General features: G+C 41.0%; 1 protein-coding gene across 5 annotated transcripts in view; it reads right to left on the bottom strand.

The window, feature by feature from the left end:
* Myo6 (myosin VI) overlaps positions 1-21,964 on the bottom strand; it is a 142,226-nt gene that overhangs the window by 72,395 nt on the left and 47,867 nt on the right. For all 5 annotated transcript variants that reach the window (XM_029482049.2, XM_029482051.2, XM_021171399.3 and 2 more), the window contains 4 exons: positions 17,831-17,972; positions 14,497-14,566; positions 9,441-9,514; positions 6,709-6,838 (listed from right to left, as the gene is read on the bottom strand). In XM_029482049.2, the coding sequence (XP_029337909.1) occupies positions 6,709-6,838; positions 9,441-9,514; positions 14,497-14,566; positions 17,831-17,947 (391 nt within the window). In that variant the 5' untranslated portion in view covers positions 17,948-17,972. The remainder of the gene's footprint in view (positions 1-6,708; positions 6,839-9,440; positions 9,515-14,496; positions 14,567-17,830; positions 17,973-21,964) is intronic.

Raw genomic sequence — 21,964 nt, 5'->3', positions numbered from 1 at the left:
CTAATCACTAGTGTACAGTGACTAGTGAACCTTTTCCTTCCCCTCTTATCTACCATGGTTATTAATTTAGAATGCACTTTGCATCTAAGTGGCAACTGTTAATTATTACTGCGCATCCATGGTGAGCCTACACTTCTACGGTGACTGATTCTATGGGTTATATTCCACTTTAGGGGACTACTGGAAACAGCACCTGGTTCCAAATACCAGGCTAGGTAAGAAAAATGGCACATCATCCTACTGCAGCCTAGTGTCTCCAGCACAGTGTAAACATTTCCACTAAAAGGTAAGTTTAAGATAATAAACAAACAAACCCCATAAACCCCATAAACCTAACCTAACCCCAGATGTTCAAAACTCCAACGCAAAAATGGAAAAAAAAAATGGCAATTTGACACCTCCAAAATTACTAACCCAACAGCATACTCAAACGTATGGGATATGATGAAGAAGTTCTAAAATAGAAATTTATGGTTTCAAGAGCTTATATTTTAAAAACTGCTAATCAAGGAGATCGCAAAGAAACACATAACAATTCATCTTGGGGCTGTGAAAGAACAAAACAAGCTAAACTGAAATTCCGTCAAGAGAAAGAAATAGTTAAGATCAGGTAGAAATTAATAAAACGGTAAGGAAAAGAAAGAAACAAAGAACCACTGACACATGATTCTTTGCATTGGTCCTTTGGAAAAAAACAAACATGACTGACAAACCCTTAGCTAAGCTAACTAAAGGAAGAAAAGGGGCAGGGCAGTGGTGGCGCACACCTTTAATCCCAGCACTTGGGAGGCAGAGGCTGGCGGATTTCTGAGTTCGAGGACAGCCTGGTCTACAGAGTGAGTTCCAGGACAGCCAGGGCTATACAGAGAAGCCCTGTCTCAAAAACCAAATACAAAAAAAAAACAAACAAGAAAGAAAGAAAGAACAGACGGAAGGAAGGAAGGAAAAGAAAGGGCTAAAATTCATAACAGTTGAGATGGAAATGGAGACATTACAACAGAGACTAGGGAAACTCTCAGACCTATAGACCACTAAGATGGGAAACCTCAATGGAAATGCTCCATGTTCTCTCTTATGGAGATCCTGGCTTCAATTTTTTATATTTCTAAGTTTAAATTGAAGTAGCTTCTGTGGAAGCCGGGGAATAAGTAAAGGGCCGTACGTAAGAAGTGTATACTGGGTACTGTGTGTGTGTAAGGGTGGGGGCAGGGGGAGGGATGACGAGATGATACACACAGTTAGATGGAGATAGTAAAGCAAATGTGATAGGAAAATAGAGCTAGGAAGGTTTAAGTGGAATGGAGTAGAAATGATGAAGAAAACAAAATGGGCTTGTCAGCTCAACAGACACTTGGTGAATAGGGAACAAAAAACCCAGTAAGTCACAAGGCAACGAAAAGACATTTTAAAGCTTGACTGAAGGGTACTCTGCATGAATTAGTCATGCTGCTCCCAGACCAGAAGCTACTAGCCTTTAAACCCAAGTCCCAGAGCCTTGTGAGCTATTGTCCAGGGAGACTAAAGAGGTTCCCAAGACAATGGGAATGATTGCCATTTCTTTTGGTCACCCACAAGAACTAGACAGAAAGGCTCTATTGCTAAAGACACCACACACATGAAATGCAATGCACAAATAAACTGAGCTGGACGACCTAAGCTTGAAGTGTCACGGCCACTAAGTTCTTAGTGCTAGAAGGTGCTGTGTAGGCTGCTTCGGGGTAAAGCATCAAAGGCCTTACTGGGCTGGAGATGCTGAGTACCATAATACCAACCTGCCAGGCAAGATGTTCTCACTGGTGCAATAGTGGTACAACTATGGGGGAGATGGTTGGTAATCATATCTCAGTCCTTGGAAAGAAACACATATCTGGTACAGTAAACCTGGGCAAAAGCCCATGGCATCCTATGAGGAAACCTGACACTGATATTAAGCTAAACGGACATGTAGTCAAACTGCTGTTTAAATATTTATATTTATACCTTATACTACTGCTACAATCTGCATTGGCCAGAGAAGAACTTTTGGGAGTAACAGCTCACGCCTGTCAAAAGGCTAAAAGTAAGTGGCTGTGGAGTGCTCAGCTCTAAACAAGGCATCTGTGACACCTGCTCCAGAGAGCGTCACAGTAAAGGGGACAAAAAAATCTTGTAAGAACTTGAAGATGGAGAAGTCAAGGAAATGCTGTTTCTGGGTGACACGATGTCATCATGAACACCCAGAAGCTATGAGAACCTGTATATACATGGCCTTGGCCTTCACAAAAAAACTAAAACATGAAAATAAGGTGGGAATTAGTTTGAGAGGAGAGAGATGTAGAAAGGGGTAAGACGGACAATTGGATAAATAATGATCATAATATGTTGTATGAATGTATTAAATCAGAGACTGAAGGAATGACCATTCAGAGACTGTCCCACCTGGGGATCCATCCCATAAACAAGCACCAAACCCAGACACTATTGCGGATGCCAACAAGAGCTTGCTGACAGGAACCTGATATAGCTGTCTCCTGAGAGGCTCTGCCAGTGCCTGACAAATACAGAAGTGGATTGGATGTTCACAGCCCTCCATTGGACTGAGTATTGGGTCCCCAATAAAGGAGCTAGAGAAAGTACCCAAGGAGCTGAAGGGGTTTGCAGCCCCATAGGAGGAACAGTAATATGAACCAACCAGTACCCACAGAGATCCCTGGGACTAAACCATCAACCAAAGAAAACACCTGGTGGGACTCATGGCTCTAGCTGCATATGTAGCAGAGGGTGGCCTAGTCAGTCATCAGTGGGAGGAGAGGCCCTTGGTCCTGTGAAGGTTCTATGCCCCAGTGTAGGGGAATGCCTGGGACAGGAAGCAGGAGTGGGTGGGTTGGTGAACAGGGAGAGGGAGGAGGAGATAGGGGGTTTTAGGAGGGGAAACTAAGAAAGGGGATAACATTTGAAATATAAATAAAGAAAATATCTAATAAAAAAGGAATGTATTAAATTAAAACTCTGTCTCAAAAAAACAAAAAAATAAATTAATTAAAATATTTTTATCAAAAAAGGAAGAATTTCTAAAATATAAGATAAACTGCCAAATTAAGCCAAGATAAGATAAACTATTTAAATAAGTCCATATCAAGATTAAAATAATAATTTTTAAAAGTTCTATACTTAAAAACAGTCCAGGCCCATACTGATTCACTGTACAATTCTATCAGACTTAAAACGTAGCATCAATGTTTCACAAACCAACCCAAAACAGAAAAGGAAGAAATGCTTCTAAATTATTAGTAGGAAGCTAGTATCACCCTGAAGCCCAAACAAAATGGACATAACAACAAAAAACAAAATGACATACCAATGCCCCTGGTGGATACTGATGAAAACTTATAAATAAAATGCTTGAAAATTGAATTTAAGGATATATCCAGAAGAGCCTTTACCACCATCAATGTGGCTTCATTGCATGGTCCAGGGATTATTTGACTTATGCAAACTGAGAAACATAATTCATCACTGAGATGGACTCTAACACAGAAATCACATGTACGTTTCAATAGATGCAGAAAGGCTTTAGACAAAGTCCAGCATCTCTCCATGTTAAGATCCCTGAATAGATGAGGCATAGAAGGAGCATTCTCAAAATAACAATGGCTGTTTGTGACACAGCTAAGCCAACACTGTACTAGGAGGAAATATTGGAAGCATTCCTACTAAAACCAAGACCAAGGCAACAGTTTCAACTTTCCCCACTCTCATCTACACAGTGCTTCAAGCCTTGACTATAGAAGTAATACAAGAAAAGGAAATAAAAGAGCCACAAATAGAAGCATTAGTCAGTATATCCTCATTAACAGATTAATGATTGTCATAGTCAGGGTGTCTATTCCTGCACAAACATCATGACCAAAAAGCAAGTTGGGGAGGAAAGGGCTTATTCAGCTTACTCTTCCACATTGCTGTTCATCACCAAAGGAAGTCAGGACTGGAACTCAAACAGGTCAGGAAGCAGGAGCTGATGCAGAGGCCATGAAGGGATGTTCTTTACTGCCTTGCTCAGCCTGCTCTCTTATAGAAAGAACCAAGACTACCAGCCCAGAGATGGTACCACCCACAAGGAGACCTCCCTCCTTGATCACTAATTGAGAAAATGCCTTACAGCTGGATCTTGTGGAGGAATTTCCTCAACTGAAGCTCCTTTCTCTGTGATAACTCCAGCTTGTGTCAAGTTGACACAAAATTAGCCAGTACAATGATGATGTGAGTTGACATAAGAGACCCCAAAGTATGCAACAGAAAACTCCAAGAGCTAAGGTACACTTTCAGAAATGTTGACGGGATACAAAGTAAACAAGGATCAGTAGTTACACCAACATACACCAATATACACCAGTAAACACCAAAGACAAACAAGTTGAGAACGAAACCAAGGAAATGATTCTATTTGTATCAAAAAAATAAAATAAAATGCCCTGAAAAACATCTAACTAGGGGAGTGAAAGGTGCTACAATAAAAACTTTCAAATACTGAGAAGAAATAGAAAAGGATACTAGAAAAGGAGAAAGACCTCCCATGCTCATAGGTGGAAGTAATCCAGTATTATGAAAATGGTTATACAGCCAAAAGCAATCTACAGACTTAATGCAGTTACCACCAAAATGTCATTCCTCACATAGGTAGGAAAAACTATTAAAATTCATATGGGAAAACAAAAGATCCCAGATATCTAAAACAATTTCAACCAAGAATAGTAGAGACCTGATTTCAAGTTGTATTGCAGTATAATAATAACAACAATAATAATAAATAATAATAGTAACAGCATAGTGCAGGCACAAAAATAGACATGCAAGTCAATAGGATAGAACGCAGTGCCCAGATACAAACCACCAGGTTCTTTTTTTTTTAACGCAGGTGCCAAAGATATACACTGGAGAAAAGGCCGCCCTTCATTCACATGTAAAAGGATGAAGCTAAACCCTTATTCCTCGCCCCATTCAAACATCAACTCTTTATGTATGAGAAACCTTAGTGTGAGACCTAAAACTCTGAAACTGTTAGAGAAAAAGTAGGTCAAATACAAGATAGACACATAGACAAAGACTTTGTGAATGGGCTTAAAGAGGTCTCCAGTTGCTCAGGAAACCATGTCAATAACTGACAAATATGATCTCATGAAATTAATAATCTTTGAGTAGCAAAGGAAATGTTAGGTGATGAGACAGTCTTCAGAGTGTAAGAAAATCTTTTCCAGCTAGATATCTAACAAATAATTGATACCTAGAATATAAAAATAATTCACAGGGGTGTTCAGAAAGAATATCAGAGCCTCAGAAAGGGATGGAGGAGAGAAATGAAATGCTGACTGCCAGGAATGACATGACTCTCCCAATCCTGAACTCAGAGCAGTTATGATTATCTGCTCAACACGGACTCTGTCAAAACCCTGTCAGGGAGCAAGGAGGGCTCACAGATCCCCACTGCTTCCTAAGGATTTATGCATAGTTAATGGTTGATGAGGAAGACAGAGACATATTCTCCAGTAATAAATATAGCTATGATAAGGTGCCCACACTCCTGTAAACAAAACTAATTCAACCCTTTGAATCACACACACACACACACACACACACACACACACACAAGACTTAAAGTCCAAAGGCTGTGGTTAGAACAGGCAAGGATTAGTGGGTATGGTAGGGATACCAAAGAGGGTAATCAAAATACAGTATACACATATATGAAAATGCCCTAATAAAAATTATATATAATTAATATATGCAAACAAAAAGAAAACCCTTATACACTGCTGGTGGTGATGTAAACTAGTACAGCCTCTGGGAAAATCAATAGAATGGCTCCTCAAAAGATTAAATAAATAAATAGGAAGGATGAAAGGAAGGAAGGAAGCAAGCAAGCTAGCTGTTGAGATAGCTGGTAAAAAGTGTTTGCCATTCAAGTTCAGCAACCTGAGTTTGATCACCAGAACACATTTAAAGGTGAAAAGAGAAAACCAGATTGACCTCCACACACACACCTACTCCAAGTTGTCCTTTAACCTCCACAAATGTGCCTTGACACATGTGCCAACACACACACACATGCACGCATGCTCTTTTATAATTAAAACCAATAATTTTTGTTCCTGGGTGTTTACCCAAGGGACTCCAAGTCAAGGGACCACACAGGTCATTGCACACCAATATTTATCCCAGCACAATTCACAATACTTAAGTTCGGGGACCAACCTAGGTGTCCAACAACACAGGAATTGATAAGAAAAATGTAGTATGGAAATTTTTTCAGCCATAAAGACAATCAAAATTGCATCATTTACAGGAAAACAGATGTAACTGGAGAATATCAAAATAAACAAGCTGTGCCAGTCTCCTGTCTGTCCTGTGCAGTTCCTAGATTTCATATAGACACATGAAATCACATAATGTAAATATTACATCAATGTAGAGATGAAACTGTCTAGGAAACAAAGTGGACTAACAAGAGGAAGAGGGTGAAGAAGAGGAGAATACAGGGTGTGAGGAATAGTACAGGGGAGGGTGCATATGGAAGATGAACAGTACCCACTTGCATGAAAGCATCCTTATGTAACACAGTACCATGTACAATGAATATATACAATTAAATCCTTTAAAAGACTCAAAAAAAAATTTAACAATCTAGTAAATTTGTATGATGTAAGACAAGACAAGAATTAAACTGCAACTTACCAATGGCAAAGACATGGGGTGGCATCGTCCCAAGAGATTTTCCTTGATATGACTTTATTGTATCTGAAGAATATATCTTAGGTATATCAAAGTATGGATTCACTGCAATCAGAATGTTGGCCACATATGTCTAAGTAGGAAAGGCAGAAAAATGAAACTGGCAGTTATTCCCTTTGCTTCAAAACTAAACAAGGAAAAGAGGAGAAATATTCAACAGACAGAGCCCTTTGATTCTCGTACAAACAGGACTCCGAAATCCACCTTTCTGGCTCTATATTAAATATTTTCTGATTTTAAAGAACCTAACCATTTCTAAAATTCCAAAGAAATACTGATTTTCAAATAAGTGTTTTTGTGCTGTCATTCCACAGTTATCTCAAGGTCAACACCTTCAAAGTCAAGATTATATCTTCCTACTTCCCTTTGTCAATAAAAAAAAAAAAGGTTCCCTCCCATAGTTCTTCCTGGTAAGTGGCTTCACCAAATCACCACCAAGAGCTGAGTGTCTAAATCTCCTGTGGTGGCTTCTGCTGCTGAGTTCACTTAGGGAGCCCAAGCTGGGTCCTACAGAGCAATTCAGATCACAGGCATCCTCAGACCACTCCACCTGATCCCAAAGCATTTTGGGATCTTCAGCTCCTTCTGAGCCTTCCCTGTCAGTGAATGCTCAGGAGGGACTTAGCGCTGAGAGAACTACTTAGTCATGGGAGTCCTGCAAAGTACCACATGCCAACAACTAGGATTAACTGTTTCATGAACAACTTAAATTTCTTTTAATTTGAAATTTGAAATTGGATTTTTTTTAAGACCATAGAAATGTACTAGGAGAGCTTATAAAACTCCTACTCAGGTAGAGTTGTAGTTTAGTGAAACTGACAAAAGTGGAGCATACAAGACCATAGTCTTTTCTTTCCAACTGTTTAAGAGAAGTGTAAAATCCTGACCTCTCAAACTGCTGAATGCACATAGTGCCCTGAAGCACATCTCCTGTAGAAGAGTGACTAATGAAGAAAGAAGGGCTACATGCAGACTTGGCTCAGCAATGTCTATTCAAACACAAGACCCAGGTTTGGTCCTTATGCCAGCATGGTGGCTCATCACCATCAATAATTCTAACAAGGGATTTGACACCCTCTTCTGACCTTCACACGCACTGGTTACATACATGGTACACAAACATACATGCAGGCAAAACACACATACACATAAAATAAAAATAAATAAATCTTAAAAAAAGAAGAAGAAGAAAGAAGAAGAAAGAAGGAGGAGGAGGAGGAGGATTAAGGTCTTCCTGCTGTTTTACTCAAATATGAAGGAGGATAGTATTTCTGATTAAGTATATTTAAACTATTACTCTAAATTGTTTCTTTCACGTAACCATGCATGTATACAGGATAGCAATTAACACCTTTATTTACTTTTATAGTAATAACAGATGCAATTATAGATTGCCCACATTTAATGACTTTATAACCTGGCTAAGAGAAAAGAACACACCGCTCATGACTTCAGGCGACCCTGACAACACTTGACTTGAGATCTACTCAGGAGAAGTAGCCTCCTGGTTATAGCCAAATTAATTTTCACCGGCTTGCCACTGGTTAAACTCTCTAATAGTTCTAAAACTTTATTACTTCAGTGCCTCAAACAGCACCTGGTGAACACTGGAGTGAACAGTCAACTGCAAGCTATCGACTGAATAAACGTTGCCTCTGAAAATATTTCCACCCAAGAATACTTACGTTCACACCTAAATATATCCTTTACTTAGTTGAATTTAAGGGGTAAAATACAGGAGAGTGAAGTCTAGTCCCATGCTTGGAGACAAGTATGTTCTTTTGGGAACAGACTACATTAGTTCTATTTCCCAGCTGTCACTACTTGGACAGATGGCAAAGACTAGATGTAATTTAGTCAGAATTAAGTAAGTACAATTAGGCAAATTGATAGTGATATAAAAGATTAAGACTGTCATTTGATCTTGTAAGTGTCAAAGAAGCCATGTGCGTCCTTCGTTCAAAAATAATGAAGCCCCATCTTTATAACAGGATACCAGAGTGTGGTAATCTATCTCCAGCTGACAAAGGAATCTACAACCAGGTCATAGCAGAATAAAATCTCATTCATGTGTGCCCAATGAATAATTATAATTAAACCACGGGAGCTAATATCCATCTGAATGATCTGATACAAACTCCTTACACCAAAAGCATTGTCTTTCTTCGTACTTAATGATCTGGACATTTAGGGCCAGCATCTAAGAGCTAATGAAGTCCTATGATTATTTAGGCTCCGTGATCAGACTTCTTGTATATCTGATACCTTCTCAGCTACTGCCTTCCATTTTAGTTTATGTATTTTTCCTCATTTAGTTTGGCTTTATTTTACTTCAATACATATTGGCTGCCTGAAATTCTCTGCACAGTGTGAGAGTGAAATTAAACAGTTATATAGAAATATACCAAAAAAAAATCAAACTCCAAAATAGTTTTTTAAACACTCTAATTAGACCTTTGTAAGCCTGAAGTAGGTTAACTGGTTCTCGGATTTCATTATCTCATTCTGCAGATTTTATTAAGTGCCCACTGTGTATCAGGCTCGTGGGGCACACCACATGGCAAGCACACATCAGAACTCTCATGCTTATCACACGCAGACCAAGCAGGGCAAAAGCACCTGTGACATGTGAGACAATTAGCCACAGAAACTGAAGACACTGGTCAAATACTTACATAGATTCTGTCTTTACTGTACCGAACTTTGACATTGTGGAGGAGTGTGGCTTCATTTAAGTACATCAGTGAACCTACGACAGAGGTTTGGATTAGAGAGTTAAAAAACAAAAGGCAAAATAAAATACTTTATGCTAATGATAATCACTTTGGTCCCAGTTTAAAAGTCACTTTACTAGGGCCGATTTAATCCCATGCTTTTAGAATACAAGGACACATAAACCCCATGGGCTAGTATAAGACAAATCCACTTGGGGTACACTGAATTGGTAGAACACTTAACTAGAAGAAATCCTAATTGCCTATGTCTGTGAGAACTTTAGATGATACATTTCCAGCTAGGAGAGCTATACCTAGCGAGTACCAGTGAGTGTATACTCTGCTGAAGGCAGGGTTAGTTACCAACCATCAACCAACTGTAAAGAACTACTGGGTGGTTATGATCCAACAAAGTGAGATGTGAATCCAGAAGCTCACAGATAAAATAAAAAAGGATATGGTTTTAGAATGGCAAGGGAACTTCAGATCATTTGGGTAGTTCTCACAGTGACTGATAAGGGGAAGTCAGGCCAGGAGATATGATGGCCATCTTAACCCAGCAAATTTACTGGTTAAGTTCAGAATCCGGCTAGACTTGTTTTTCTGTTCTGTATGGTCCATCTAGGGCCTTCTCTATTTAGTCCCTGCACACTCCCATCTCCTGTGCTTCATTTCTACTGCACACTAGAGCAGACAGTAACATTCCTCTTACTGACTTTGTTGGCATTGGGACCACAATTTTATCAGTTATCCAACTTAAAAACAGTAGTCAACATCAGAGCAATCTCCTCTTGTCTCCCACTTGAAGTTTCCAATAACACTAAAATGTTCTTCGACTAACACTAAAATGATATAGCCTATTGCTAGGTTCATGGTTAATTCACTAATGTTAACCCAATCTGAATCCCTGGCATGTGTTTCCCTCCTTGTCTACAGTTCCACTGCTGCAGGACTGGAGGGAGGTCACAGGATCTCTTTTGTGGTTATGGTGACCTCTTACTTGTCTATTGCTTTAATCACTATTCGCTCCAATCCTGACTGCAGAATAGATTGACTAAACCAGAGCACTTACCTAAATCTCTTTCCACTTCAAAAGTATACCCCTGGGGCTCAATCACCTAGAAACATTCACCTTAAAAATCTACTCAAGACTCTCAGTAAACATATATTCAAATGGACACTTTTACAATGTTCTGTGTCGTGTACGAATATCTAACCTGTAGACAAACTGATCTATTTATCATACCCACAACACACTCGTGTGTTGTCTCTGTTTACAGCATCCTTTCCATATATATATATATATATATATATATATATATCTTTTCAAGTCACTTTGTCAACATGATAGCTTGAGATGGATACAAACCAATCTCAAAAATGATACTTCTCCAATCTCCCCTCTTCCAAAGCTAGTCTCTTCTCTGTCACTTCTATCTGATACTTTCCATGTCTGTCAGGATTAGGATAGCAAGTTTACACTTCTGGTTTTAGCTACTAAACAAATATTTGAGGGCAAGATGCTGCATAGTTCAGTTGTTCCACATGGCCCCCCACTGAGCATCTATGTCGTCAGTGACTGCATCTCTAGTACACATGTCAACAGTGCCTACAAGGGCCTCTTGCTGGTCTATCTTGGCAAAGAAATGTGCTGTTTCTGCACACAGACAATGCAGTCAGTTCTCTTTCCAAGGGCCCTGTTGCTTTCTGAGGCCACTGGAAGCAGAATAAGAGTAAGGAGTAAGTTAAGTTTGGGCTCTTGACAGTTGGGCTGAATCTTTTCTCTGAACCGATAGCAGATTTGGAAGGACTGAGCAGCAGAGGTGCAACTATATGGATTGTGGATCTAGTCCCCTTCATTCTAGAGTCCTAACCTTCTTCCACTCTCATTCCCTGGAAGCCTCATCTACACGTTGTGTTTCTTTATCCACAGCATGCTGCTGAGTCTCTCTCCACATCTCACTTCCCTCTGAAACACCTGCCTACGTGCTAGCAGCTGCTTCCTCTGAGAGAAAATTGCTGATAGCACAGCGCACATGCACTGAGCCGGCTGGCTGTGTAACCCTACACTGCCATGGGGGTGGCTGCTAACTCTACTCCTTCACCCCAGCCCTTACTCCCCACCTGCCTTCTCAAGGACATCTGTTCACCCAACCAAATAAACCCCTAATGGCAAAAACCCATCAATGGCAGGAGATCCTCCAGTCACCCTGCTCAGGCCATTCCACTATCATGGGGTGGGGGAAATCTGCTGTTTGTTAGCGGAAATGTTAAGTCTCAACCCCTTTCCTGGTGTTTTGATCCAGGAATGTCCACAAGGGGCACAGAAACAACTTCCTGCCCCACCTCATTTCACCCCACCCCATTCTAGCACCCAGCCCTAGGGTTACCTGGTCGGGCTATTCATGTAGACTGTTTACCTTTTCTAAGTATTTCTAGATTTGACTATAGTTGAGTTAACAGTATTTTTGAGACAGGGTCTCATCAGGCAGCTCTGGTTAGCCTGAAACTCACTATGGAGACCAGGATAACCTTGAACTCAGAGAGATATATGTGCCTCTCCTTCCCTTCCCAAGTGCTGGGATTAAACATGAGCACCAGCACACCTGGCAGAACATTATGATATATTTTTTGTTTGTGTACACATGCATGCACGATGGGGGATGCTTTAAAAGATATATTTTGCAAAAACCTCTGGGTATAGGCTTGTTTGTTGGTTGGGTGGGTGGGTGGTTTTGAGGCCAGGCCCTGCTACACAGCTTATGAACTGGAAGTCCTCAAGTTCTGCCTCAGCCTCTTATGTGCTGGCCCTGCAGGTGTGCACCACCATGGCCTACCCTACCCCTCTGCCTCCCCTGACCCTTTTCCATGTGGTTCATAACACAGTGCACATATCGGTCATTTAGTCCCTACATTATCCCTGTGATACAGAATAAAGGGATGATAGGACACAAAAGAAAGGCTGCATTTGGAAAGGCAGATGGGATCATGGCAAGCCTCAGACCAAAGACTAAGGAACAACTTCAGCTGAAAACTACATTCTAAACTCAACATCCAAAGCTGCTTAAGTGACAAGGGCTTCAGAGAGGGAACTTCAAGCTGGGACAGGCTACTGCATGATGAGGACGGTTAGCCTCAGCATGGTAACCATGGCCACCACTTGCAATCATCAGTGAGAGCACCTGACAAGGGCAGTGAACTCCACTGGGGCCAAGGAAGGTCGACAGTGGAAGCACGAGTCATGGCAAAGGAAGCAGGAGTGTTCAAAATGTTCATTCAAAAAGACAAATGGGAAGCTCAGATCTAGGGTGCTTAGCTACATATGAATGTGTCTCTAAGCAAAACATGTTAATACATGAAGAGGATAAGCTGTTACATCGGATACCCAAGCACACTTCTGATATGTTTACACATGTTGGGAGAGTGACAAGACAGGGTGCATGCAGGAGTCAGTTCTGGTTTTCCACTGGGTGGATCCTGGATTTCAAATTCAGGTCTTTGAGCCTGTGCCAAGTTGCCAGTACCCACTAAGTCATCTCACTGGTCCCCGAGAAATCGTTAACAGAGAGACACTTTCTACTGTTTTCAACATGATATGTGTCTATCATGTTTCCTGTCTATTTTGCCTTGATTATTGCTCAAAACTGCATTGTTTCATCAAACTCTCTATTAATTTGGGAAAGAATAAAATACTTCTCGATCCTTGCACCTGACAATAACAGCCGCTGTTTACTGAGGCAGGTATTTTGCTAATGCATCACCTCTAAGCTCCAGGCATAATTACTCCCAGTTCGCAGACAAGCTTCCCAAAAGAGGTGCAGTGTGGCCTACAGAAACATTAGCTTCCAAACTGAAGCCAGAATCAGGACCCACGACTGTCTTGCCCTCAGCCCACAGTGCCCCTGAACCACCACTAGTTCAGGCTTAATTATAAGCTCCGGTGAACAGCAGTAAGAATAAACCTACACCTTTTTTTTTTATCTTCTTTTCTGTGGAGTATTTACAGTTAGATACTTCTAAGGAAATCCATGGTCGCTAGAAATGATCCTCAAATACCACACCTAACCCACTACAGTTTAGCGGATCTAGAATGTTCTCCAAAGGCCTTACTGTTAAGGCCTGGTACCTCAGTTGGAACTGTTAGAAGATGAGGGGACCTTTAAGAGGTGGCCCCTAGAGGAAGACCATAGGCAAGCCACTGGGGTATGCCTTAAAGGGATGATGCAGGCCACGGGCTTGTTTTAACTCTCTCTTTGCATCCTGGCTTCGGTGAAGTCAGCATCTTCCTCTACCATTTGTCTCTGCCTGGATACACTGCTTCTCACCAAAGGCACAAACACAGTGTGGGCAAATGACCATGGACTGAAATCTCCCAATCTACAAACCAAAACAAACCTTCCCCCTTTTTAAATTAATTTAAAGTAAATTAATGGATATAAATTAATTACATCAACTATTACAGTGATGGAAAGCCCCAAATAACCGAAATACTTTTGAATATTGAAAATGTAAAAATAAATACAGCCTGTTGAAAGAATATTTTTAAGGTGTTGACAAGTCAAATTGATACTATGTTTTCATATAACACTCTGAAATAAGCTTTTCAATTATAAATTATTCTGCAGTGTTGTTTTGTTTTGTCTACTATTGGTTTGCCTTATCCAAAGAGTGGCATTAAATGACTCTTTCTGTCAGCTTCCAAATTAGTATGAACTCCCTCCCACTGTGAGGTTTGAAATGACTTTCAACACTACTAAGAAGAGACTTAGTTGAAGCTTCCAGTAAATCAGCACCCGGCGCACACACACACGTAAAATAACAGTAGGAGACACTCAGAGCCTTTCAGGGAAACACACATGGGATGCAGTAACAAACTCAGGCCCCCCAAGCTCCTGGAAGCTCTTTTCAAGCCTGTGTGTTCTGACCTAGTCTTCTGGACTACTAACAGAATCACTAACTTGCTTTCTGAAAGAGCAGACAGTTTTGTGGGAGAAATAACTTTGAACTTAATACTTACAGTTATCTTCCACATCTTTTTTGCTGTCCTCTTCTGCAGGGAATACTTGGTTTATGAGAGCCAAAAATGTCTAACAAACAAACAAGCAAACAAAGGTTTGAGCAGCTGGCACTTTTAGATAGTGAAACAAAACAAAACAAAACAAAACAAGGAGTTCAACTGATTGCATATACTGTAATGACCACAACAAGACTTCTCTATTGGAGTATAACACAGATTCTACTACTTAACGAAGCTCTCACTCAGAAGACAACTCTTAGCAAACACTGTCCTGTGTCCTCTACTACTGTAGACATCAATCAATGACCGCAATTAAAAAGAAAGCGACCCAAGTTCTCACAGCCTCAGCAGGCCAAAGTAACAAACACACTTATCCTAACAAAGTAACAAACACACTTATCCTAACAAAATAACAAACACAATAATCCTGAATTTCTACTTAGGGGCATGCCAATTACCAAAAAACTAAAAGCATTTTAGATTTACATATAAACAATTTTATTGTCTTAAAAACAAAAACATTTACAATCAGTTACATATAACAAAGGATTAATGTTATTTGAGAAATATATATGACGTTAATTCTTATACAAAAATATGTCAAAAATATAAAAATATCTACTCCATGTAATTCAAAGAAGCCACAAATAGCAGGGTGTGGTGGTACATGCCTGTAATCCTAGCACTTGAGGCTGCAACCAGGAAGATCAGGAATTCAAGGTCATGTTTGACTATATAATGAGTTGAGGCCTGGCAAAGCTACATAAGACCCTCTTTCAAAATAATAATAATAATAATAACCCATAAAGAAAGTTGCATCCATTTATCACTTAAGATGCTCCGAGAGACACTGCAGAATTAAGATAGCATCTTGTAACAGAGAGCAAATGATCTCAAATTACATCTAAAGAGAATTAAATTTTAATCCGTGCTATCTTAACAGTTATTTATAAATTTATACCTCTAAATAATTACAATTAGCTCTTCTGGCTGACATTTCCAACTGTATCAAATGAAACTCTTAAGGAAAGATGGTTTGGTTCCTTTACAATAACACATGCAGGGTTTCACTCCGTGGTAGCGTTTCTGCTCAGTATGTGCAAGACCCTGGTCTGATCCCCAGTAAAAGAAAAAACAATATTTGTAACTCTACATGTGCAAGAATACTGTATACAATATGGTTATCATAGTTTATGAAGTAAAACCCAGGCTTCAAAGGCCATTCCAATTCAAAGTTATGACCAGTTTAGTGGTCTGGGGGTAGAGCCCAGCGGTAAAGCGCTGATGTAAAAACTGTGAGGCCCTGGATGGAGTTTCTGGTACTACAAAAGAATAACAGCAAAGTCACACCTGACTTGGAAGACTGTTGAACCCAACACTCTGAAAGCTAATTCTTTGCAACCTAAAGCATATGTTCTCAGTGTCATGTTTGGTTTGGAAGAGAGACCCCTGTTTCAAAAGTGAACTTGGCTCACCATGAACCAGAGAGGGAACATTATGTAGAAGAAAATATCAATTCATAGCAATGATTCCATAGAAAAATCCATTCTGCAATAGCTGCTAACGCCATAGAACTCTATAAACATTGTCACAGCCATAGCAACAGAGGGAGGGCTTGGTCCTGGCCTGGCAGGAGCTAGAGCCACTGAGAAAAACTTCAGATGAGGAACAAATGCTGCAGAGGAGGGGCAACCAAGTCTCTTAAATACCCAAAAATAATTTAATTAAACTACACTTCTACAGTTCTCCATCTGTGCCCGATTAACAGTAATATGACATAGATCAGAACACACTGAAATAGGTAAATACTTTACAAAAGCACATCCCCTCAAATTGAGTTTAGTTTATTCTTGAGCTGAATTATTCTGTCACCTACAGATGTGACAGACCACAAGAGAACAGAAGTACTCAGGAGGTACAGCCCTTGATTCACTCCTGCCTTTTAGCTCACTGTGCTTATAAAACATGTTAAAGCAAAAGGGAAAGCTTTCAAAATGTATTGTGTGTGAACTCTTAAAAACTCATTTGTTAGCTATGCAGTGCACTGTGAGCACATGCAGGCACTGCTAACGAGGGAAGGCAAGAACACTGTCTTTTCCTTTCCTGAAGGCATCTTTAATTGGTCTCCACTAACATGGCCCAGTATATATTACGCATTCCGGTTCCTGGGTTGTTTACAGTAACAGAACAGTGTTCTCTCTGAAAAGAATCTCATGAGAGATCCATCTTGTTTTTCTAAGGGTCCCAGAAGGATGGCAGTCATATGGCCTGAGTTAAACACGTATCAGTAGAATATAAATTATTCATGGAGATTTGCAGAGTCTGAAGTAAACAGAAATTACATCCGTACATTTAGTCAGAAGAAATGTCTAATAGGGTTATTTGTTAAGCTTAAAACTGTGAGGTTGCAGTACCAAAAAGACCCAACCTTGTGAAGAGTGGAAGAGAGATGCACGTCTACACTGGAGGCCCTGGTTGTAACAACTCCTGGTCAGTTTCCCCAGATTCCACTTACTCTATGTCTAAGAGTTTTTTAAAAAGATGAAATATTAAATGTGTAGAATTAAAGCATGTTTATATTATTATCATAAAAAAATATGGGGGAGATTTAAGACTCAAATATCTGGGGCTGGAGAGATGGCTCAGCTGTTAAGAGCACTGATTGCTCTTCCAGAGGACCCAGGTTCAAATCCCAGTACCCGAGTGGCAGCTCACAACTGTCTGTATCTCGGAGATCTGACACCTTCACACAGACATCCATGCAGTCAAAACACTAACACATATAGAATAAAAATTTAAAAATAAAACACAAAGCACAGAAACAACAAAAAGTTGTTTACCCCAATCCCACAGTATATAAGTTTAAGTAAATAAGTAAGTTTAAGTAAACAAAAAAAGGAAGAAAGACAGACAGACAGAAAGAGAAAGAAAAAGAGAAGAAAAGGAGAAATGAAGCCCCCTGGAAGAACTTGACATCACAGCAGCAATCGCATGTTTACTTTGTAACACACTGACAACATTACAGCTAAGCAGGTGATTCTAATAGTGTAGCATATGGAATAAAACTGCTGCCACTGACTGTATTTTATCACCCAACTTAGAATGCTAGGTTTCTGATTATCACGGGCTCCTATTTCATCATAGTACACAGGTCCCATTTAATCAAGGAAGTCATCTCAAAACTTCATTTACATTACCAGACATCTGTCTCCTCCACTATGGCAAGAATATTTTTTCATTTTTACCTTTCTTGGGGAAAGTGTGTGTGTGTGTGTGTGTGTGTGTGTGTGTGTTTAAAAGAGATCCCATTTCGAGATCTCTCTGAGAAACTCACCTTGCCTTTTTGGTTCAAAGGTTCAATTGTTAAGCTGTCAGGGCCAATATCCACAATATTGCCCATCTGAAATCCATCTGTGGGGTGGGGTGCCCAAACGGGCTTTCCATCTTCCATTTTGAAGGAGATTATCCACTATCTCCTGTTCAAAAAAACAAATAAAACAACATGAATAATGGTGGAAATGGTTTCAAATTCTATCTCCTTTACACGTGCACATATAAATCTCAAGTTATAAAAACACCTCCTGCGGGTGACCTCAGCCTTCTCCTCCTCGCGCCCCGCCCCCCCCCCCCGCCCCCAATTGCGCTCCCTACCTCTTGCTCCTCTAAGCCTCCTTAGAGAAGGCAGGCAGAGGCTGCTCCACCCTCAAGTAAGTCCTGTGAGCTCCCTGCTTTAGCCTTGAGTGTACAGAGTGTGGGAATGGAAACCCTCACGGCTTCCACCTGTTCTCCGAAGGGAATTTAGAATACCACTGCAAGCGATCTGAGTTACTCAGTAGTCTTGTTGGAATAGATATTTATGGCGCACAGATCGCAGCATGTAAAAAAAGGATTCATTCTGAAGCGATGAGGCGGGGCAGGAGGCTTCCTGTGAGTTCCCTGAGTCTGGGGCTGGAGGCTTCCTATGAGTTCCCCAAGCCTGAGACGGCAGGCATGGACTACTCCCCAGGCTTATTCCCACACAACTGCTCAGCGTATGTTTTCATTTTCTTACTTTTGCTGCTGATTTGAAGTGAAGTGAGCAAATCTAACTATACAAGTTAATGAGCTGGGACAGATGAATGCACTGTCTACGAAGCACCGTCCTCGGTTCACAGAGCATCTCAGTGCCCCTGCTATTCCCACACCTCCCTTTGCCCGGGCATCATCCCCACAGTCCTCAGATTTTTTTCTGTTGAACTTTATATAAATGAGATCATACAGTCTGCGTTCTTTGGTGTCTGGCTTCTTTCATTTAAAAAGCATTTTATATTCAGCACAGCCAACTGTACTGCTGTGTGGGTCTACTGGGCCAGGCACTGTTTACCTGCTGTCTTGCATTTGAATGGTTTCCAGGTAGCGCCCACTGGGGACGTCCCATTTTCAACTATTCCTAGGAGGCTTCCTTTGCTCTTGGCATCCTGAGATGCTAACATTTATAATTCTGTCTACTGAGTAGCCCAAAGGGCACAAGCTATCCAGAATGCTTTGTTTTAAGGACTGTCTATAAGAATAATGTGTGATTCCATTTGCAAGTCAAACAGAGATGTTCTACTTTCAGTATCTCAATGGGAACCTAATTCTTTCACTAGTCACCTGGATCTAAAGAGCAGATGGTCATGTGCCACACTGATCTATTTGTGGGCCTGGGAGCTCCACTGAAGATCCCCACGTGGACTCTTAGCTGTAGTCCCTAAGAGTCTCTTAGAGACACGTAGTCCAGTTGAAAGCTGCTAAGGTGTTGTCATCTTGCAGGGTGCATTGTGGTTAATATTTCCTATGCTAGGCTATAGAATGAGCTACTTTCCCAACATAGAAAGGGCTCAAATCTAACTTAACTAAGATGAAGATTCTCTGTAGAAGGTGAGTCTGTAACAGTGCCTTTGGCTTGCCTATAAACGTGTCTGCTTTCCCTAGATGAAGGAAGCACCCTGTGGCTTCATACACCATTTATATGTGAGCGATACTCAACATTGCCTTACAGTCCCCATGGGATTCTCAGGTGTTTACCAGCCTAGTGGAACCAAACAAAACTAACACATACATTATTGTTACCATTATTCTGGTCTGCATCCTGCCTTGTTCTTCCACAAATTAGTAAAGGCAGAAACATGCAAATCACACCTGAAGTCATCCTCAAATCTTCTGGCACCTTCCAAACTCTTATCACCCTTGATTATACCAACGCTCTGTCTCACAGGCATCTCAGATCCACCCACTCTTCTGCAAACTAGCAGCGCTTTTACCAAGGCTTCTACAGTGTACCTTTATACCTGCTTCTACTCTTGGCAATCCTCGGGTCAGGACTAATCCTGCTGAAGCACCCATCTCATTGTGCCACTGTAATTCCATCAGGGCACAGACCATTGACTGCTTGCTCCTAAGGCCCAGCATGACATACACAACTTGACAGTCACTGGTGCATGAATGAACTGCTCACACCATCCAGGAGAGTAAGAGGAGACGGGAGTCTAGAAAGAGTTGAATTCTCTTAAAAACCAAGGCCTGAAACTCAGACTCCTCTAAGCAGGTTGCATCCCTGATCTTGTCTTTACCCTTATCTCTGTGGTGGGATAGTGTCGCTTACCTTACAGAATTGCTGAGGGGATCAAGTGACATAAAATTGAGATCACCGTTCTAATAGATGATAATCACACCTCCCACCCCTCCCCACAGCCTCTCTCTCATTGGGAACCACTAATAATTTGAAGGCAATGTTCTATACACATAGACAAATGGCACAATGGACACTAGTGATCATTTAGGACTAATTATCCTTTTAAAAAATTTGGAAAAGCAACAAAGTCACACCACAAAGGAACCCCTCCCCCCCCCATCCAAAAATGGAATGGTGAATTGAACGATTCAGCTCACTTTCTCAATTTAAACCGTGCTACCACTTTGAAGTGAAGATGGAATTCTGAGTTCAAGGCACATATTTAACCTTGCTCCTTCATCACAGCCCTAAACCTACAGGGAAGTGATTCCTAGAAAAATCTCTCAGGGCTGCTGAGACAACTCAGTAAATAAAAGTGTTGGCTACCCAACCTGACAATCAGAGTTCGTTCAACTCCCAGAACCCACATGGTGAAAGAAGGTGAGACCTGAGTTTCTGAAAACTGTCCTCTAACCTACACACACACACACACACACACACACACACACACACACACACACACACAAAGAGAGAGAGCCCCTTCGTGCCAACCCTCACTCTCACTAAGCATGTTTACATATGCAGAGCACCTTACAGCATTGTAAAGCAGACACAGTAGCTCATCACTACAATTGCAGCACTCAGGGGCTGAGGCATGGCAATCACCACAAACTCAAGTCCAGCCTTGGCTACATACTGAGACCTTTCTCAATAAAATAAAAAATAAACAAACAAAAGTCTCTATAAAGTGACCCATTACAGGACAGCCTTGATTTCCAGTACTACCGCCCTAGATACCTTAAGCTCCGTAGAAGACAGGCTGCAGAAATACAGAGTGGAAAGGAAGTCAGTTAGCTTTGCTGGAATCCCTTATGGAAGTTTGGTCGGCAACATTCCCAAAGTCACTGCTGGCAGACACCATCATTAACCAAAAACGACCTCATTTTTACTGCTCATCTGACAACTGATAGCTTATTTATGTAGACCATGCTGGGATCAAGCCCAGGGCCACACACTAGGTGAATGTCCTAACCCTGAGCTGTGCCCCAGGCTGAGCTGCATTTTGGTGACTAAGTACTCCCAGAGCTAGTAGGAGCAATCTACAGAAGCACTGAATAATCTGCAAGAGGCACTCCTGACCTTCCCAACAGGCGGGCCTTCACCTGGGGTTGAAAGGTAACAATGGCATCAGCCAGGAGGCAGGCTTACTGGAGGTTAGGAGTGATAAACACGATCCCTTCCACATTTTTCCTCTGAAGCAGTGAGGGTACCAACAGTGTCCATGTGCTGTGTGCAGAGTGTGCAGGTTCATTCTACAAAGTGTGAGCCATGTCACCAGTACTTTCCAAAGGCTCCCTAAGCATCGAGTTGTGAGGTCTAAGAGTGCCTCGTGCTTTCTCAGCTAGACATTACACATTTAGCAGCAGCAGCTACAAGGATTTTGAGGTTCAAAGAGCCGAGTAACTGAAAAGGAAGAAAGAAGCATTACATAGAACAAGCAGAAATTCCTAGCTCTGCTTACACTGACATGTTTCTCTGGTTCTTTAAGCACCTACTATGTGTCATAAATAACTGGGCACTCAGAATAGAATAGTGAACAGAGAGAATGGTGGTCTCCGGGACTTGCTGTCTGACAGGAAGATAATCAGTGGGAAAAAGGGGTAAAGGGGAGACAACCCCTGTGGTAGCAGACCTTACGAGGGGATGTGAAGGGAAGACAGATGTATCAAATTTACCATTTGAAGAGATTACTTCTTTATCTGGCAGCCCCTGGCA

This window comes from Mus caroli, unplaced genomic scaffold (genome assembly GCF_978045245.1).
Source record: "Mus caroli unplaced genomic scaffold, Mus_caroli_1 scaffold_11, whole genome shotgun sequence".
In the NCBI taxonomy this organism is placed as follows: Eukaryota; Metazoa; Chordata; class Mammalia; order Rodentia; family Muridae; genus Mus; species Mus caroli.
Note: the sequence above shows the minus strand (reverse complement) of the source record. Positions and strands in the feature narration are given on the sequence as shown.